At 33.5% G+C, this 16,267-nt stretch overlaps 1 protein-coding gene across 6 annotated transcripts in view; it reads right to left on the reverse strand.

Moving 5' to 3' along the window:
* RIMS2 (regulating synaptic membrane exocytosis 2) overlaps window positions 1–16,267 on the reverse strand; it is a 617,446-nt gene that overhangs the window by 469,294 nt on the left and 131,885 nt on the right. For all 6 annotated transcript variants that reach the window (XM_087447558.1, XM_014788104.2, XM_087447555.1 and 3 more), the window contains one exon: window positions 8,043–8,253. In XM_087447558.1, the coding sequence (XP_087303684.1) occupies window positions 8,043–8,253 (211 nt within the window). The remainder of the gene's footprint in view (window positions 1–8,042; window positions 8,254–16,267) is intronic.

Raw genomic sequence — 16,267 nt, forward strand, 5'->3', positions numbered from 1 at the left:
TATTTCTTACAAAACTTCTCACAGCTTTGCCCTCATGGAACTCTCCCTTAGGACAATGCATTCCTGAACTGTCACTTTGTCTGGTGCCCCAGAGATTTTTACATCCCCAGGCAATATATTATATAAAGACTAGAGTCAGATTAGGTAGGGTTGAGAAGCATGCTCTTCTTTCAAAGACTAGAAGGGCAATTGTAAAAGTGAGTTGGAAAAGAAAAATTCACAAAACAGAAAAGTATTCTCAGGTAGATTAATTTTAAGAAAAAATGAAGGAATACACATGGAAATCTTTGTCCTTGAAGTTATTCACATCCATCTACTCTCCAGAAAGCCTTCCTTCCACAGCAGGGGTACACTACCTCACTTTCAAGACCACTGCCATATACTTCAGAGTATAAAGAGCCTATAGAATCATCCAGAGACTCTTAAAGAAAAACAACCCCAAATTGGTAGCTACAATAGTATTTGTAAGCTTACTTGCTCTGTAGGTAACATTACCCACAGTGAATTATGCTATACAGGCGATGAAAGTGGGGGCTGAACCAGGTGAAAACTATATAAAAGATGCACTATGGAGAGGGAGTTAGCTCATGTAAATTTGGTGAAAATGTTTTCCTTTATGCTTGATTTGAAACGTTATTTTGCCTCCTTCCACAATGCTGATATGCACTATGAGGTATAAAATGTCCTAAGACTCTGCAGGTTAGACTGTTTCTCACAGTCACTACATTATCGTGCACCATTAGGGAGGTTGACATCAATGAGGGGAAACAATTCTTTCTTCCTTTTAAATCCCACAAATGTTTTCTAATAATATTCTCACACATTCTAGGTCATTCAGCCTAAAGATTTGAAATTGAGGATTCACCTGATACAAATATTTGCTTAATGGTGGTCCTATAAATTACATAATTCTGATAAGCTTGCCTGCTTTACTTATTCCTAAAATGCCTATGAACATAGTTTTCTAAAATAGTAATGCCCTCAACACTCCCATGTTATACAAATGTGGGATGAGATAAAAACCAAAGCTTAACACACAATATCCTAGATATAGCAACACAGAATTAATGAAGCTTCTCAGTTCCTTTTTAAAAATTATTTAAGCAGTAGAAATATTTGGCTATATGAATATACTTTCAAGTACTACAAGAATTAAATGAGTACTCTAGTATTAATTTAAAAATCATAAAATTTTTAAATTAATCATAAAATCAAACTCAGAAGAGACCTTAGAAATTATTTAGACTGATGCTTTCATTTTACAGATTTTAAAACAGAAGCACTAAGACATGAAGTGACATGTTAAACAAAAGTCACACAATACCAGGACAGGAACAAAACTTAGTTCTCCTAACTGTCTCAACTTATGCCACCCTCTTGCTAGAGATTGTCGAATTTTTCCTGATATAATGGTATGTAGTAATTCTATGAAGTCTAAAAGAAAATTCGTATACAATATGCTTGCCTTGGGTGTATAGGAACTAATTGTATTGCACTAGCACACTAGCTATAGACTTGTTGGCAATCACAGTGAGTTGAAATTTAAAAAAAAAAAAAAAAGAACCGCCTAGAGGATTGCAGAAATACTCTAATCATTATTTTATCTCTCAGTGCACAATTTAAATACTAACCATTAAAACCACTCCTATAAATGATACTTAATGACTTGGTTATACAGTAGGATGTCTATATTATTCCATTCTTACCATCTGATATACTAAACTCATACATATCAATATATTTTGAGGGACTTACTTAAGGATCACTTTCTTTTATAACCATTCTAAAGCTATAATTCATTCTGCTTCAAATCTGAAAATTTATAGCGAAAAAATCCACATCTGTTACGTCTGTAAATTAAACAACACAATTCTGAAAAATATATATTCTTTATTTTTTCAAATTATATTACCTGTTAAGCAGATGGTAATCTATTTTTCCCACCAAAAAGTAAAAGAAACAAAAAATTAATGTTGCCACACTTTGAAGCTTAAAATAATCCTCATTGTAAATTACCTTTAATGTCTTTCCTACTAGAGTCACCATTCTATGATTACAAAATAATTTGTCCCTTATAAAGTCATTAGTTTTAAATTTAACTAAATATATAGCTTTAATTTATTAAAGGATATCATCTTAAAAGGAAATAAATGAAAGCAATATATCATAAAATCAACTGGTAATTCCACATGTCCTACACTTCACTTATTCTCTCTGTATCCTAAAAGTACCTCAAAAGAGTTAATTAATTGTTAAGGATGGCTCCACATGAAAGAGCCTCAAAATTAAAACAAAAGCTTATTTTATCTTGTTCTCTTAAGAGATTACTAAAATAATTTTAAATAGTTTTATAATTAAATTTGAAGCTATAAAATATTTGTATTCTCATTATTTAACTTCATAAAAATTTCACTGAGCTTAATCTTTTGGGTCTATGATAAATCTAAAAATGTATTCAGCATCTGAGAGCAAAAGCCTGCTTCTATTACATAGGCAATTGAGCATACATAGGATTGTTCACTTTGAAAAGGGAAATTGAACTCAATGCTCTTTTCATTCAGAAAACAGACAATCTTTATATATATATCAGACAAAGGAACGCTTTCCCAAGTAAATTATGAATGAAAATATTAAAAAAATACTAATAAAAGAAATCCAGGACTCTCTTCCTTGAGCTAAAATTTAGATTATTTTTTCTTATGTTTTCTTCCCATAGCACTTACATCAGATCTAAGAAAAGATATAAGAAGAATGAAGAAGTACTCCCTCTGGTTCCTTCCTTCTTCCACAAACCATCCCCATCAGGCTAATCCACAACATACAGAGCTTTATAGTTGATTACAACACAACAGATTTTTCAAAGAGTATTCCAAATTTTCACTGTACTTAATTTATTGACTAAAACTTTGCTCAGCATAAAGGGACCATATGTTAGAAACCAGAAAATATATTTTCAAGAAAACTATAATCAGATGTCATTAGAGACTTCTGTTTGTGGCCTAAATGGGGTAGCAAGGACTAGATTTCTCCACCTGCCTGAAACAAACAAACAAACAAACAAACATAAAATAGACAAAATATATGAAAGGATGGTTTTCAAGACACTGGACATCAGGCAAAAAGGACAGTGACAGCTGAAATATGGGAAACTAGATAAGCTATACAATTGTCCCAGCTTACTGCTTTGAGAGACTTTCCAGGCAACAGAACAATACAGTAGAGGAGCTTGGCAGACATCCTGAGTTGAAGAGAACAAACTGAGAGTCTGAGGAGGCCAACACAGCTAGATTTCATAGGACAAGAGATCCGAGAAGAGAAAGCAGTACAGAGAGAGAACCCCAAACATCTGCAGAGAGTCCCTTCAAGCATTCAGCTTCGTAATGATCAGTGAGCACACATGTGAGAAAATACCCAGAAGAGGGGAAAAAACTGTCTGAAAGGATTAGAGAGAACAGTGGATGTTTCCACCAGCAAGACTGGAAAAACTCATGATTCACAGGGCATTGGTTAAAGTACTCAAGAAAGTCTTGCCTCAGTAGAAGAGAACAATTACTGTTGAACTGGACACTGTTGCAGAACCACCTAACAAATCATAAAAGCAAGATGCAAAAGTATTAAATTGTTTCCATGTAACTCAACTGCATTCCCAGAATAAAGCTCAAGAAGAGTTATAGGAAAGCAAAAATATCCAGCACCCAACAAAGTAAAATTTACAATGCTTGGCATCCAACATAAGATACCAGCCATGTAAAGAGTCAGGAAAACACATACCATAATGAGAATAATCAATCAAAACCACCCAAAACTAACAGAAATGGTGGATAGCACAGGAGGACATCAAAACAGTTATTACAGGGTGTGTATTCTACATGTTCAAAAAGTTAAGTAGATCACGGAAGATATGAAAAAGTCCAAAATTGGAATCCTAGACACAAAAATTATAATGTCTGAGATGAAAAAATACACTCAATGGTATTAACAGCAGATTTGACATTGCAGAAGAAAAGATTAGTAAACTTGAAGGCATAGCAATAAAATGTATACAAAATGAAAAATAGGGAGAAAAATAAAATTCAGTTTAATGAAAAGAACATAAGTGAGCTGTAGGACAACTAATGTATGGGTAACAGGAATCCCTGAAGAAGAAGAGAGAGAGGATGGGTCACTAAAAATATTTGGAGAAATAATAGCCAAAATTTTCAAAAACCCTATGAAAACTATAAACATACAGATCCAAAAGCTCAAAAAATCTCCAAACACAAGAAACATGAAGAAAAATATGCCAAGAAACATCATAATTAAGTTGCACAGAACCAGTGACAAAAAGAATATCTTAAAAGCAGTCAGACAAAAAAGACACATTATATACAGAGAAACAAAGATGAGAATGGTATTACACTTCTATTTGGAAATAGTGAAAGTGAGAAGGCAGTGAAGCAACATCCTTAAAATACTGAAAGAAAATAACTGTCAACCTAGAATTTTACACCCAACAAAAGTATCGTTTAAAAAAACAAAGGCAAAATTTTCAGCAAAAGAAGTTGAAAGCATTCATCACCAGCAGACCCACACTAAGAAAAATACTGAAGGAAATCCTTCAGGCAGATAAAATATGACACCAGATAAAAATACAGATCTACGAAAAGAAATGAATGGTACCAGAAATGGTAATGACAAGAGTAAATATACAATATTTCTTTTATTATTTAAAACTCCTTAAAAGATAAACTTTTTAAACAAAAAAGAATAACATTGTATTGTGGGGTTTATAAAATAGGTAAAAGTAAAATACATGACACCAATAACATAAAGTCCAGAAAGGTAGAAATAAAAATACACTAGCGTAAGGTTCTTATACTATACTATACACAAAACATTATAATATCAGTTAAGGTTGACTATGATAATTTAAAGATGCATACTACAAATCCTGAAGCAATTAACAAAATAACAACAAAGCTACAAAACAGTCAACAAAGCTAATGAGCCAACAAAGGACATAAAACTGTGTCACAAAGAAACACTGATCAATCCAAAAGAAGACTAAAAAAGAAACAAAGATCAGATGGTACAAGTAGGAAAAAAAAACAATATAATCAAACCTAACTATATCAATAATGACATTGATAATTGTCAATGTAAATTGTCTAAACACTCCAATTAAAAGGCAGAGACTGTCAGACTAGATAACAAACCAAGTCCCAATTATATGTTGCCTATAAGAAAAGTACTTTAAATACGAAGATACAAATTAGTTTAAAGTAAAAGAAAGAAAACATAAACTATGTTAATACTACCCAATAATACATTGGAGTCGCTATATTAAGATTATACAAAGTGGATTTCAGAGCAAAGAATATTACCAGGAATAAAGAAAGTCACTTAATAATTATAAAGGGGCCAATTAATTAATAGGACATAATAATCTTAAATGTTTATGCAGCTAAAAATACAGCTAAAAATACGTAAAACAAAAACTGATAGAACTGCAAGGAGAAATAGACAAATTCAAGTACAGTTGTATATTTCAACACTCCTCTCTTCATAACTGATAGAACAGATAGGCAGAAAATCAACAAGGATACTGTAGACTTGAACAATTCTATTAACCAACTTGACCCATTTACAAAGACTCTGTCAAAAAACAGCTGAATATACATCCTTTTCAAGTACACACAGAACATTTACCAAAATAAGCCATATTCTGGGCCGTATAATAAGTATCAACACATTTCAAAGGATTCAAAGCATACAAAATATATCTAGGACCACAACAGAGTTAAATTAAAAATCATTAACAGAACGATCTCTGGAAATCCCCCAATACATGCAAAATAAATAACATACTTCTAAATTATTCATGGGTCAAAGAAGAAAAGGAAAATTAGAAAGTATTTTTAACTGAATGAAATTGAAAAGACAACATATCAGAATTTTGGGGATGTCACTGAAGCTATACTTAGGGGGAACTGACAGAATGTGATGTTCATGTTAGAAAAGAAGAAACATCTCAAAGCAATGACCTCAGCTTCCACCTAAAGAAACCAGAAAAAGAAGAGAAAATTAAACTTAAAGTAAGTAGAAGAAAAAAATAATAAAGATTAAGGACGAAATCAACAATAGAGAAAATCAATGAAACAAAAAACTGGTTCTTTGAGAAGATCAGTAAAATGGATAAATATCCAGCCAGACTGAGCAGGGAAAAAGACAGAAGACACAAATTACCAATATCAGGAATGAAAGAGGTGGCATCACTACAGATTCTACAGATATTAAAAGAATGATAATGGAATACTATAAACAAGTTAATGCCAATAAATTCTACAACTTAATGAGGAACTCGACAAATTCCTTGAAAGACACAAACTACCAAAGCTCATTTAAGAAAAAACAGATAACCTGAATAACCCTATATCTATTAAAGAAGTTGAAACTGTACCTAAAAACCTTCCCAAAAAATAAAACTGCATGCCCAGATGGCTTCACTGGTAAAATCTATAAAACATTAAAGGATAAATAATACCAACTCTACAGCAACTCTTCTAAAACATTGGAGGGGAGGAAATACTTCCCAGTTCATTCTATCAGGCCAGCATTACTCTGATACTAAAAGCAAAGAAAGGTATTATAAGAAAACAAAACTACATATACCAACCGTCACAAACATAGAAGCAAAAATTGTAAACAAAATTTTATCAAATCAAACCCATTGAAATATAAAAGGGATAATCCATAGTTACCAAATGGGGTTTATTTGGAACACAGAGTTGGTTTAACATTTCAAAATCAATCATTGTAGTGCACCATATTAACAAAGAAAGAAAAAAAACGATCAATCTCAAAATCAAAAGATGGATAAAGAGTATTTGGCGAAATCCAACATCTATTCCTGATGTTAAAAAAAAAACTTCCAGCAAATTAGGAATAGATAATATCTATGAAAAGCTGACAGCTAACATAACACTTAATAGTGAAAGACTGAATGCTTTCTCCTTAAGATCAAGAACAAAACAGGAATGTCTGCTTTCACCTTTTCTATTTAGAATTGTACTGGAGTTTCTAGCCAATGCAACTAGTCAAGGAAAAGGAAAATAATCAGGTAAGCCAGGGGGAAAGATTAGGAAAAACAAAGGAAAGTTATTAGTTCCAAGCAAAAAAAAACAATAAAAAAAGGGGAATAATGAGAAAATGGAGAAACAAAATCACACAGAAGAACAAATTACCATAAGGATAAGGATGTCTAAGTAACATATATAAAGACATCAGCTTCCTACTTTAAAGTAAGTAAAGAACTAGTAATAAAATACTAGTGAAGAGATAAATGCAAATTTTAAAGAACTTACCGAGACAAACATTTTAAAATACTGCTTTTGCTAATTTCAACAGAGCATTCTTTGGGTAGCATTAACATATTCCCTAAAGTGGATAGAATCTAGTAAAGGTGTGAATATTGAAACACATCCTTAACATTTCTTCTTTAAATTCCATAGTCTAATGTTAATTTAATTAATGTTAAAAACAAAAATAAAGGGTAATGCAGCTTCTAAAGCTATAATTATGACACAGAATCTCAAAGCTAGAAAAAGCCTCTTTCAAAAGGTAACAAAACAGGGGCCAAAGGAAGAGCAGATCTACAAAGTTTGTACAACTATGTGTAGTAATAGGAAAAGCTGTGTCTCGATTCTAACATTAATCAGTTGTGCGACTTTAAGAATGAACTTTAGTGTCTCTGGATCTGAGTTTTTTTACACCTGTAAAATAAAGGAGTTAGACCAGTTGATCTCTAAATTCTCTTCATCATCTTTGAAAGTATAAGATCCTCTGATTCTAAACAGTCATAAGCTAAAGGACATAAACAATGAGATAAATATCTTTTTAATTCAGAGGAAAAAATTTTAAATTTCTTTTATCTAAAATGAAGACACTAGAGAAGGGTTTTTCTCATTGATTAACCTGAATATTAATTTCACTTGTTTCCTTCATTTTATTCACAGTAAAGTTTAACTATCAAAGAATCATTATACGTAATTTTCATTCTGTACCTTGTTTGAGCGTAATGACACTCGACCTCCACAACGAGCACAGAACTTTGTTTGGCAATATGAACAATTATGGCCACATCCATCAGCAAACTTTGTTTTGTGGCAGATACCACAGGTTGGGGCATCACCCTTCTGTTCTTGCTGCTGCTGTGATTCGTCTCCCATCTTCTTTACCTGTTCCTTATACATTTCGAACTGCTGATGAAGTTTTCTGCAGAGAAAACAGATAAGAAAAATTTGATTTCCTGATGGTCTCAAAAATAATAATTACCACAATTTATAGACACGATTTCATATCCAAAAAATCCATAGGATCAGAATAAAGAATAAAAATTTAATTTTCTGATTTTAGAATAAAATCTAATATGGCATATCACATCATAAAAGTATTACAACTAATTCTGCCTTCTAATATACATGTTAATTTAAGAACCAATTAATATAATGTATGTTTATAGAGATATTTCTTTGAGTTATAACCATAAAATTTCTACCTACCATTTGCAGTATATTTTCAATTATATGTCCTAAAATATCTACAATATTATTTTTCAGCAGTTTAGCTTCAGGAATAGGCTGAGCTAATTTGGCTTACAGCGAAGCCAAAACCTATGAACTTCAAAGCACTGAGACAGAATCTCAACTGGAGTGATCTTAAGGATCCAAACAGAGGGAAAAACACTGGATGAGTGCTCTTACCAATTGCTTAAATCTGTTCAACAGTCTGGGCATTAGTTGGCTGCAAAAACATTGTGAAATATTAGGTGCCTACCAAACAAGGTTGTACAAATAAAAGGCCAAGTTTTACTTTAAAAATAAAATAAAAGGATAAGAAAAAAGATGCCTAGAAAAGAGTTTTATTTACTCTAGTTAAAAATAAAAAGTGATAAAACTTTTCACTTCCGTTGCCTTTATAAGAAAAATCTAAAATATTTTAAAACTATAATTAGTTCAGCTTAGGACTTACAAAGCTGTAAATAATGTTACTCCCATCCTAAAAACGAAAAAAGTCTAAACAATTTACAAAAGCATAACTTTCTGGAGCCCATCAGAAAGTTGAGGTTATAAGGCAAACAAATAATCTGAACTCCAAAGAGCAATAAACCCCACCAAAGAGAAACAGGACACATTGTTCACCTTAGGGAGGGCACAGGAAAGAGGTGGCCACCATGCAGGCAGGTAAAAGAAAATTTGTTAAAACTTTAACAAATTGTAAAAGGCCAGATGTGGGCTAACATGACACTTTGGAATAGCTAGGAGCCCAGACTTAAGAGAAGTTTACCCTTACTTGCAAGCATTTTTCCACAGGCCTCCACTGGTTGCTCATGAAGAAGATTGTGAGCAGGGCATAAGAACAAATAACCCTTTGAGGTGTACATGTGCAGATGTAAAAGAGGTGAATAGTGGCTGCTGGGGCACAGGCACAATTTCCCAGACTCTCTATCCCAAAAAAGCCAAAGCTATAAGCCACAGGGAGAAGAATTAAATTCTGTCATCCCCAGGGCAAAGGCAAAGATCCACTGCAGCTAGGGAAAAGGTTGAAGGAAAAAACCCTGTATACCTATGAAAGAGGGACAGGAAACCATCATCAGCCAAGATCCTACCCACAAATCAAAGGCCTTTTATCACTAGAGGAGGGGTAGAAACTCCTTCCCCAAGCCACTCAGAGACACAAGGCAGATTTGCTTTCATGGGAAGGAGGGGCTAAGAACTCTGAGCAAGCTTATCTGTAAGGCTCAGGTGGACAGGGCCTATCAAAGATGGAGGGTGGGAAAACAGAATAGAACACCCTTGCCCCTACCACAGGCCTAGCATGAAGAAATAAGCATCAATAGTCTGCCACTGGGGAAGGGGCAAGAACATGGGCAGAGACTCCCCCTCTGTGGCACAAATGGAAAGGAATGGCTGAGGGGGTAGCAAAACACTGAAAAAAAATAACTTCTGGTACTCCTGCATACATCCTAAGCACAGGGCAACAGCAGCCCACCGTTAGAGGAATTTGAAGACTGTGGTGCACTAAAGATAATGATAGTAACAACAAAATCCAAACCTATCTGAACTCCTGACCCAATTGGTGATTTAATCCCTAACACTAATGGTCTGACAGAAAAGGCATGCCCACTTTAAGGCATAAATACAATTCAAAACCATGACTCAGGGAAAAATAACAAGAAATAATCCATTGTCAAGAGAAAAAATAATCAGTGCATAATCAATTAGATTCAGAGATGATAAGAATGATGGGATTATCAGACACAGACTTTAAAATGATTAAAACTATTAAGGTAAAAGATACATAGAAAAAGGCAGACAACATGCATGAATAGATAGGATATTGAAACAGAAAGATGGAAACTGTAAGAGTCAAACAGAAATGCTGGAAATAAAAAATATGCAATCAGAGATGAAGAATTTCTTTGATGGGCTCATGAGTAGGCATGAAAGAACTGAGGGAAAGGTCACTAAACTTGAAAATAAATGAATAAAACTTATCCAAACTGAAACAGAGCAAAACAAAAAAAGAGTAGGAGAAGAAGGGAAACAAAAACAAAAACAGAGCAACCAAGACCTAAACTGATCTAACATGTGAAATTGGAGTCCCAGAAGAAGAAGAAAGAGAAAACAGAACAGGAAATATCTGAAGGGATAATGACCATGAATTTTCCAAAACTAATGAAAGGCACCAAATCACAGACACATGAACCTCAGAGAGTCCTTTGTAGAACAAATACCAAATACATATATATACACACACCTAGACACATCATAGCCAAACTTCTAAAATCCAAAGAGAAAACTGAAAGCAGCCAAAGAAATGACACATTATTTGAGAACCAATGGTAAGAATCACAAAAGATTTATTCCTCAGAAACCATGCAAGCTAGAAGACTTTGGAGTGACATCTATATAACATATTGACAGAAAAAAATTGTCAACCCAAAATCCCATAGGCTGTGAAATTATGCTTCCAAAAAATGAAGGCAAAATAAAGACTTTCCAAGCAAAGAAATGTTGAAAGAATTCATTGTCAGAAGACCTTAACTGCAAGGAATTTAAAGTAAGTTCTTCAGGCAGGAGTATGATATTCCTTGGAAGTATCATATGGAAACCTGGACCTACACATAGAAATAATGTTTATATTAAAAAGAAAAAAAGTCTCAAATCAGTTTCCAAAAAAGAAAAAGAAGATAAAGTTAAACCCAAGGAACGTAGAAGAAAGAAAATAAAAAAGATTAGAGAAGAAATCAGTGAAACCAAATGCTGGTTCTTAAAAAAAAAAAATCAATAAAATTGATAAACCTCTAGCCAAAATGATCACAAAAAAGAGAGAAGCTAAAAATTACGTACAGCAAAAATGATAGAGGACCATCACCACTACAGACTCCACAGTTAAACAAAATTAAATATAAAAGGTTATAAAAGAATACTGCAAACAATCTATGCCCATAAATTCTACAACTTACATGAGCAATAAACCATTTCCTTGAAAGACAGAAACTGGCACACCTCACTCGAGAAAAAATAGATAGCCTGAGAAGTCCTATATCTAGTAAAGAAATTTAATTCATAGTTTGAAAACCTTTCAAAAATAAAACTCTAGTTCTAGATGGCTTCATTGGTGAATTCCACCAAATATCTAAGGAAGAAATAATACCAATTCTACATAATCTCATCCAGAAAATAGAAGAGCAGGGACCATTTCCTAACTAATTTCCTAATACCAGCATTACTCTGATACCAAAACCATACAAAAATATAACAAGAAATGAAAATTATAGACCAATATTCCTCATGAGAAGCTGCAAAAATTCTCAACACAACATTAGCAAGCCAAATCCAGAAATATGTTAAAGAATAATGCATCACAAACAGGTAATGTTTATCCTAGGAATGCAAGGCTGGTTCCATATCCTAAATTTAAGCATATTAACAGATAAATTCACCATATTAACAGATTAAGGAGAAAGAAACATATGATTTTGTCAAAATATGCTAAGAAAGACTTGACTCTGCAAACTAAGAATAGACAGAAACTTCCTTAATGCAACAGGGGATTTACAAAAACGCCTACAGCTAACATCATACTGTATTGTGAAAGACTGAATGCTTTCCGCCTAAAATCACGAACAAAGCAAGGTGTCCTCTCTCACCACTCCTAATTGACATTGGACTAGAAATTCTAGCCAGTGCATTAAAGCAAGAAAAAGCAAGAAAAATAAAAAGCATAGAGATTGGAAAGGAAAACAAAAAACTGTGTGCATACGGCATAACTGTCTATGTATAAAATCCCACAGAAACTAGAAAAAAATCTATAATAAATAAATGAGTTTAGAAAAGTCACAAAATACAAGCTCAATATACAAAAAACAATTGTATTTTTATATACTAGCAATGGATAATTGGAAATCAAAATTTTAACAAGTAATCTGCAATGGTATCAAAAAAAAAGAAAAGACTCAGGTATAAATCTAGCAAATACGTACAGGCTTTCTATGGTGAAAACTATAAAACACTGATAAAAAAATCAAAAGAGATCTAAATAATAGGAGAAATATACTGTCAATGAGAAGACTCAATATTGTTAATTGTTAATAGCAATTCTCTCCAAACTGATCTATCAAGTCAATGTCATTTCAATCAAAATATCAGCACGATTTTTTTTAAGAAATTGACAAGCCAATTCTAAAATGTATATGGAAAAGCAAAATTCCTAGAATAGGCAAAATATTTTGAAAAAGAAGAAGGTTGAAAGACTCACACTACCTGATTCCGAGACTTACTATAAAAGCTACAGAAGTAGTCAAGTCAATATGGTATTGGCAAAGGATAAACACATATACCAATGGAACAGAATAAAGTCCAGAAATAGTTCAATTCTTAAATGGTAATTAATTTTTTTTAAAGTACCAAGGTAATTCGAAAGAGAAAGAATAGTCTCTTAAGCAATGGGAAATTCATGTGTAAGAAATGTAATTGGAAATCCATGTGTGAAAAAAATGAGCCTCAACTCATACCTCACACCTTACACAAAAATTAATTCAATGGATTACAGAACTGTAACTAATGGATTACAGAACTAAATATAATAGATTACAGGACTAAATATAACGACTAAAACTATAAAACTTCTAGAGGAAAAAAATGAAGAAAATTGTGGCCTTTGGTTAAACAAAGACTTCTTAGGTAGGTTAGCAAGTATTTCTGCAATAGGATATAAAAAGTATGAACCACAGAGTAGCAATATATAATATATAAATGAATGAGTATGGCTGTGTTCCAATAAAACTATTTATGGACACTGAAATTTGAATTTCATGTCTTTTTTTTTTTTTTTTTTTTTTTGGTGAGGAAGATCGACCCTGAGCTAACATCTGCCAATCCTCCTCTTTTTTTGCTGAGGAAGACTGGCCCTGGGCTAACATCCACGCCCATCTTCCTCCACTTTTATATGGGATGCCTGCCACAGCATGGCCTGACAAGCGGTGCATCCGAACCAGCGAACCCCGGGCAGCCGCAGTGGAGTGCACGCACTTAACCACTTGCGCCACCAGGCAGGCCCCGAATTTCATGTCATTTTTATAGTTACAAAATATTATCATTTAAATACTTTTTTCAATCATTTAAAATGTAAAAACCATTCTTAACTCACTAGTTATACAAAAACATGTAGTGAGCCAGATTTGTTTTTCAAAATTCACTGAAGCATATACCTCAAAGGAGTGAATTTTACTGTAAATAAATTATATCTCAAAAAAACTGACTTTAAAAAAAGTTAGTCTCAAAGTGCTAACCTAAAGTCAGTAGGTAAATTAAAAATAGAGCTCTATGAGTGAGTCCTTATATCTACTTAATTACAAAAGCATACTTCCCTTTTCCACACCTAGTACCAATAAATTCAAATAGCTATGCCAGTTTTATTAACTTTTTCTGAAATTTCAGATAATACAATATTTTTCCCTGATAATCTCCCATCAGGCTTAACTGAAGCTCTGCTAATACAAAACAAGCTCCACTATAGGAGGTTCAAGCTTATAAAACATGTACCAGAACAGGTATAATTTCAAGTGGACCACTGAATGAGCTCTGCATCAGAGCTTCTCTTACCATTTAGAAGAATTATCTTTCTATATGAGAGATATATTGTACATTTCTACTGTACACCTGTTGATACACTTATGATCTCTGGCATACCTCTCAGTAAATGGGTGAACCTCACTGGAAGAAAGAGAAAGAAGGGAGGAAGAGGAAAATTAGAAAGAGCAATGCTTTGTTCCAATTCTAGAAGCACTGCAGTACTAGACAAGTTACCAAGGCACACTGGAACAAAAAGCAGAAGTCTAGTTAAGTGAACAGTGCTATAGTATAGTGCCTCAAGGGAAGTGGAGCCTCATGTCACACATGGAGAGGCCAGTTGCATTAATAGCAAAATTAGTAATTATGTATCCCAAAGTGGTAGATTAGAACTATTTAAAATCCTCTTGCATAAGAACTGTAGTAATCCAAGAGACCACAGCATTATTAAGACTGCAGGATGGGATCAAATGGTCCCAATTGTGGGAAGAAAAGAGATAAAAAAGCCACACTCCAGGCAGGACCTGACTACAATAGTTTGAGGTAATAAGAGAAGACTTTTAGAGATATTTTGTATATTCATTCTTCCAGTCCTATAAAATGAGAAACTAATATATGTGGTGGTGTACAGGTAGAGTCAGAAGCTAAATTACATTCCTTGCCAGGAAGAGCATATCTTCCCTTCCCATTTATAAAAATAAGCAAAATTCTCTGCTTCCTCACCCCAGTCACTCCTCAACCAATCTAATCTAGTTTCCATTCTACCTCCTAATTCTCACAAAGTTTACCAATGGGTCTCCCTGTACCTAAAGTTAGTGGACAAATTTTTTAGTGTCTATCTTGCTGAGTTCTCAACAATATTCAAAATTATCTTCAATTATGTTCACTGCCCTCTTGGCTTTCATAACGCTCTCCTGGTTTTCTTTCTGTACCTATGGCCTTTCATTTTCTTTCTCCTTTGAAGGTCAAGACTGAGGCCCTCTTGTCTTTTCATTCTATAGGCTTTTTTAGGCAGTCTTACCCATACCTAAGGCTTCAATTTCTACCAATATATAAATTAGTTATAAATGTAAGTCCTCAGCTCAGACTGCTTTTCTGAGGTTCAATATTCAATTGCCTAGCTTCAATATTCAATATTCAATTTGACAAGTAGAAAGTCTCAATGCCACCTGAAATTCAATATGTGCAAAACTGAACTCATAATTTTCTTATACAAACCAGATTCCCTTCCAATGTTCCCTATTTCAGTAAATGGTGCTACCATTCAATTACACAGACCTGAAATCTACAATTATTCTGGAAATAGCTCTCTCTCAAATGCATAGTTTATCTATCATTAAGTCCTTTCAATTTTACTTCCTACATATGTCTTGAATCCTTCCACTTGTCTCCATATCCACTGCCAATACTATAGGCCTTGTTACCATTAATTCCCACCTAGTCTCCTAGCTGGCCTACTCGCATCCACACTTCTCCTCTTCAATCTATTCTGTGCACTGCAGAAAAATCATCCTTCCTAAAACAAATTAATTGTCACCTCACTGCTTAAAATACTCTAATGGCATCTAACAGCTCTTAAGAAGAAGAAAAAACTTCTTATGAATACCTACAAAGCCTTGAATGCTCTGGCACACATTCACCTCTTCAACCTCATTTGTTGCACTGTTTCTTTCCCTTCTTTCTGCTAAAGCCATTCAGGCTTTCTTTCATCCTTTAGACTCACCATGGTGCATCTCATTTACAGGGTCTTTGTATTTTATACATGCTCTTGCCTCTGCCTAGAATGGAGTACAGTGCACACTTTTTTCTTTCTTTCTTTCTCTTTTTTAAACCTTAGGTATCCAGAATAGAATTGATCATAAGCTGGGTAGCATTGATCCATGCTTGACTCCTATTTTACTTAATTATTTTCCCTTCCTCAATGCGATTTCCCTTCCCTCAGGTAACCAGTCTTGTATATTTACATAAATGGCATTTAGCCATTTACTTTTTTCTGCTTCTTATATTTGTCACTCAACTTATATTTTTATATTAAAATCTAAATAGGTAAACTATAGCTAATGCATATGGTGCTTACTGTGTATCAAGTAGACAGGTACTACAGCCATGCCCCACATAACAACATTTCAGTCTACGATGGACCGAATATACAA

Source organism: Ceratotherium simum, chromosome 23, assembly GCF_057802395.1.
Source record: "Ceratotherium simum simum isolate JZ-2026a chromosome 23, ASM5780239v1, whole genome shotgun sequence".
Taxonomy (NCBI): domain Eukaryota; kingdom Metazoa; phylum Chordata; class Mammalia; order Perissodactyla; family Rhinocerotidae; genus Ceratotherium; species Ceratotherium simum.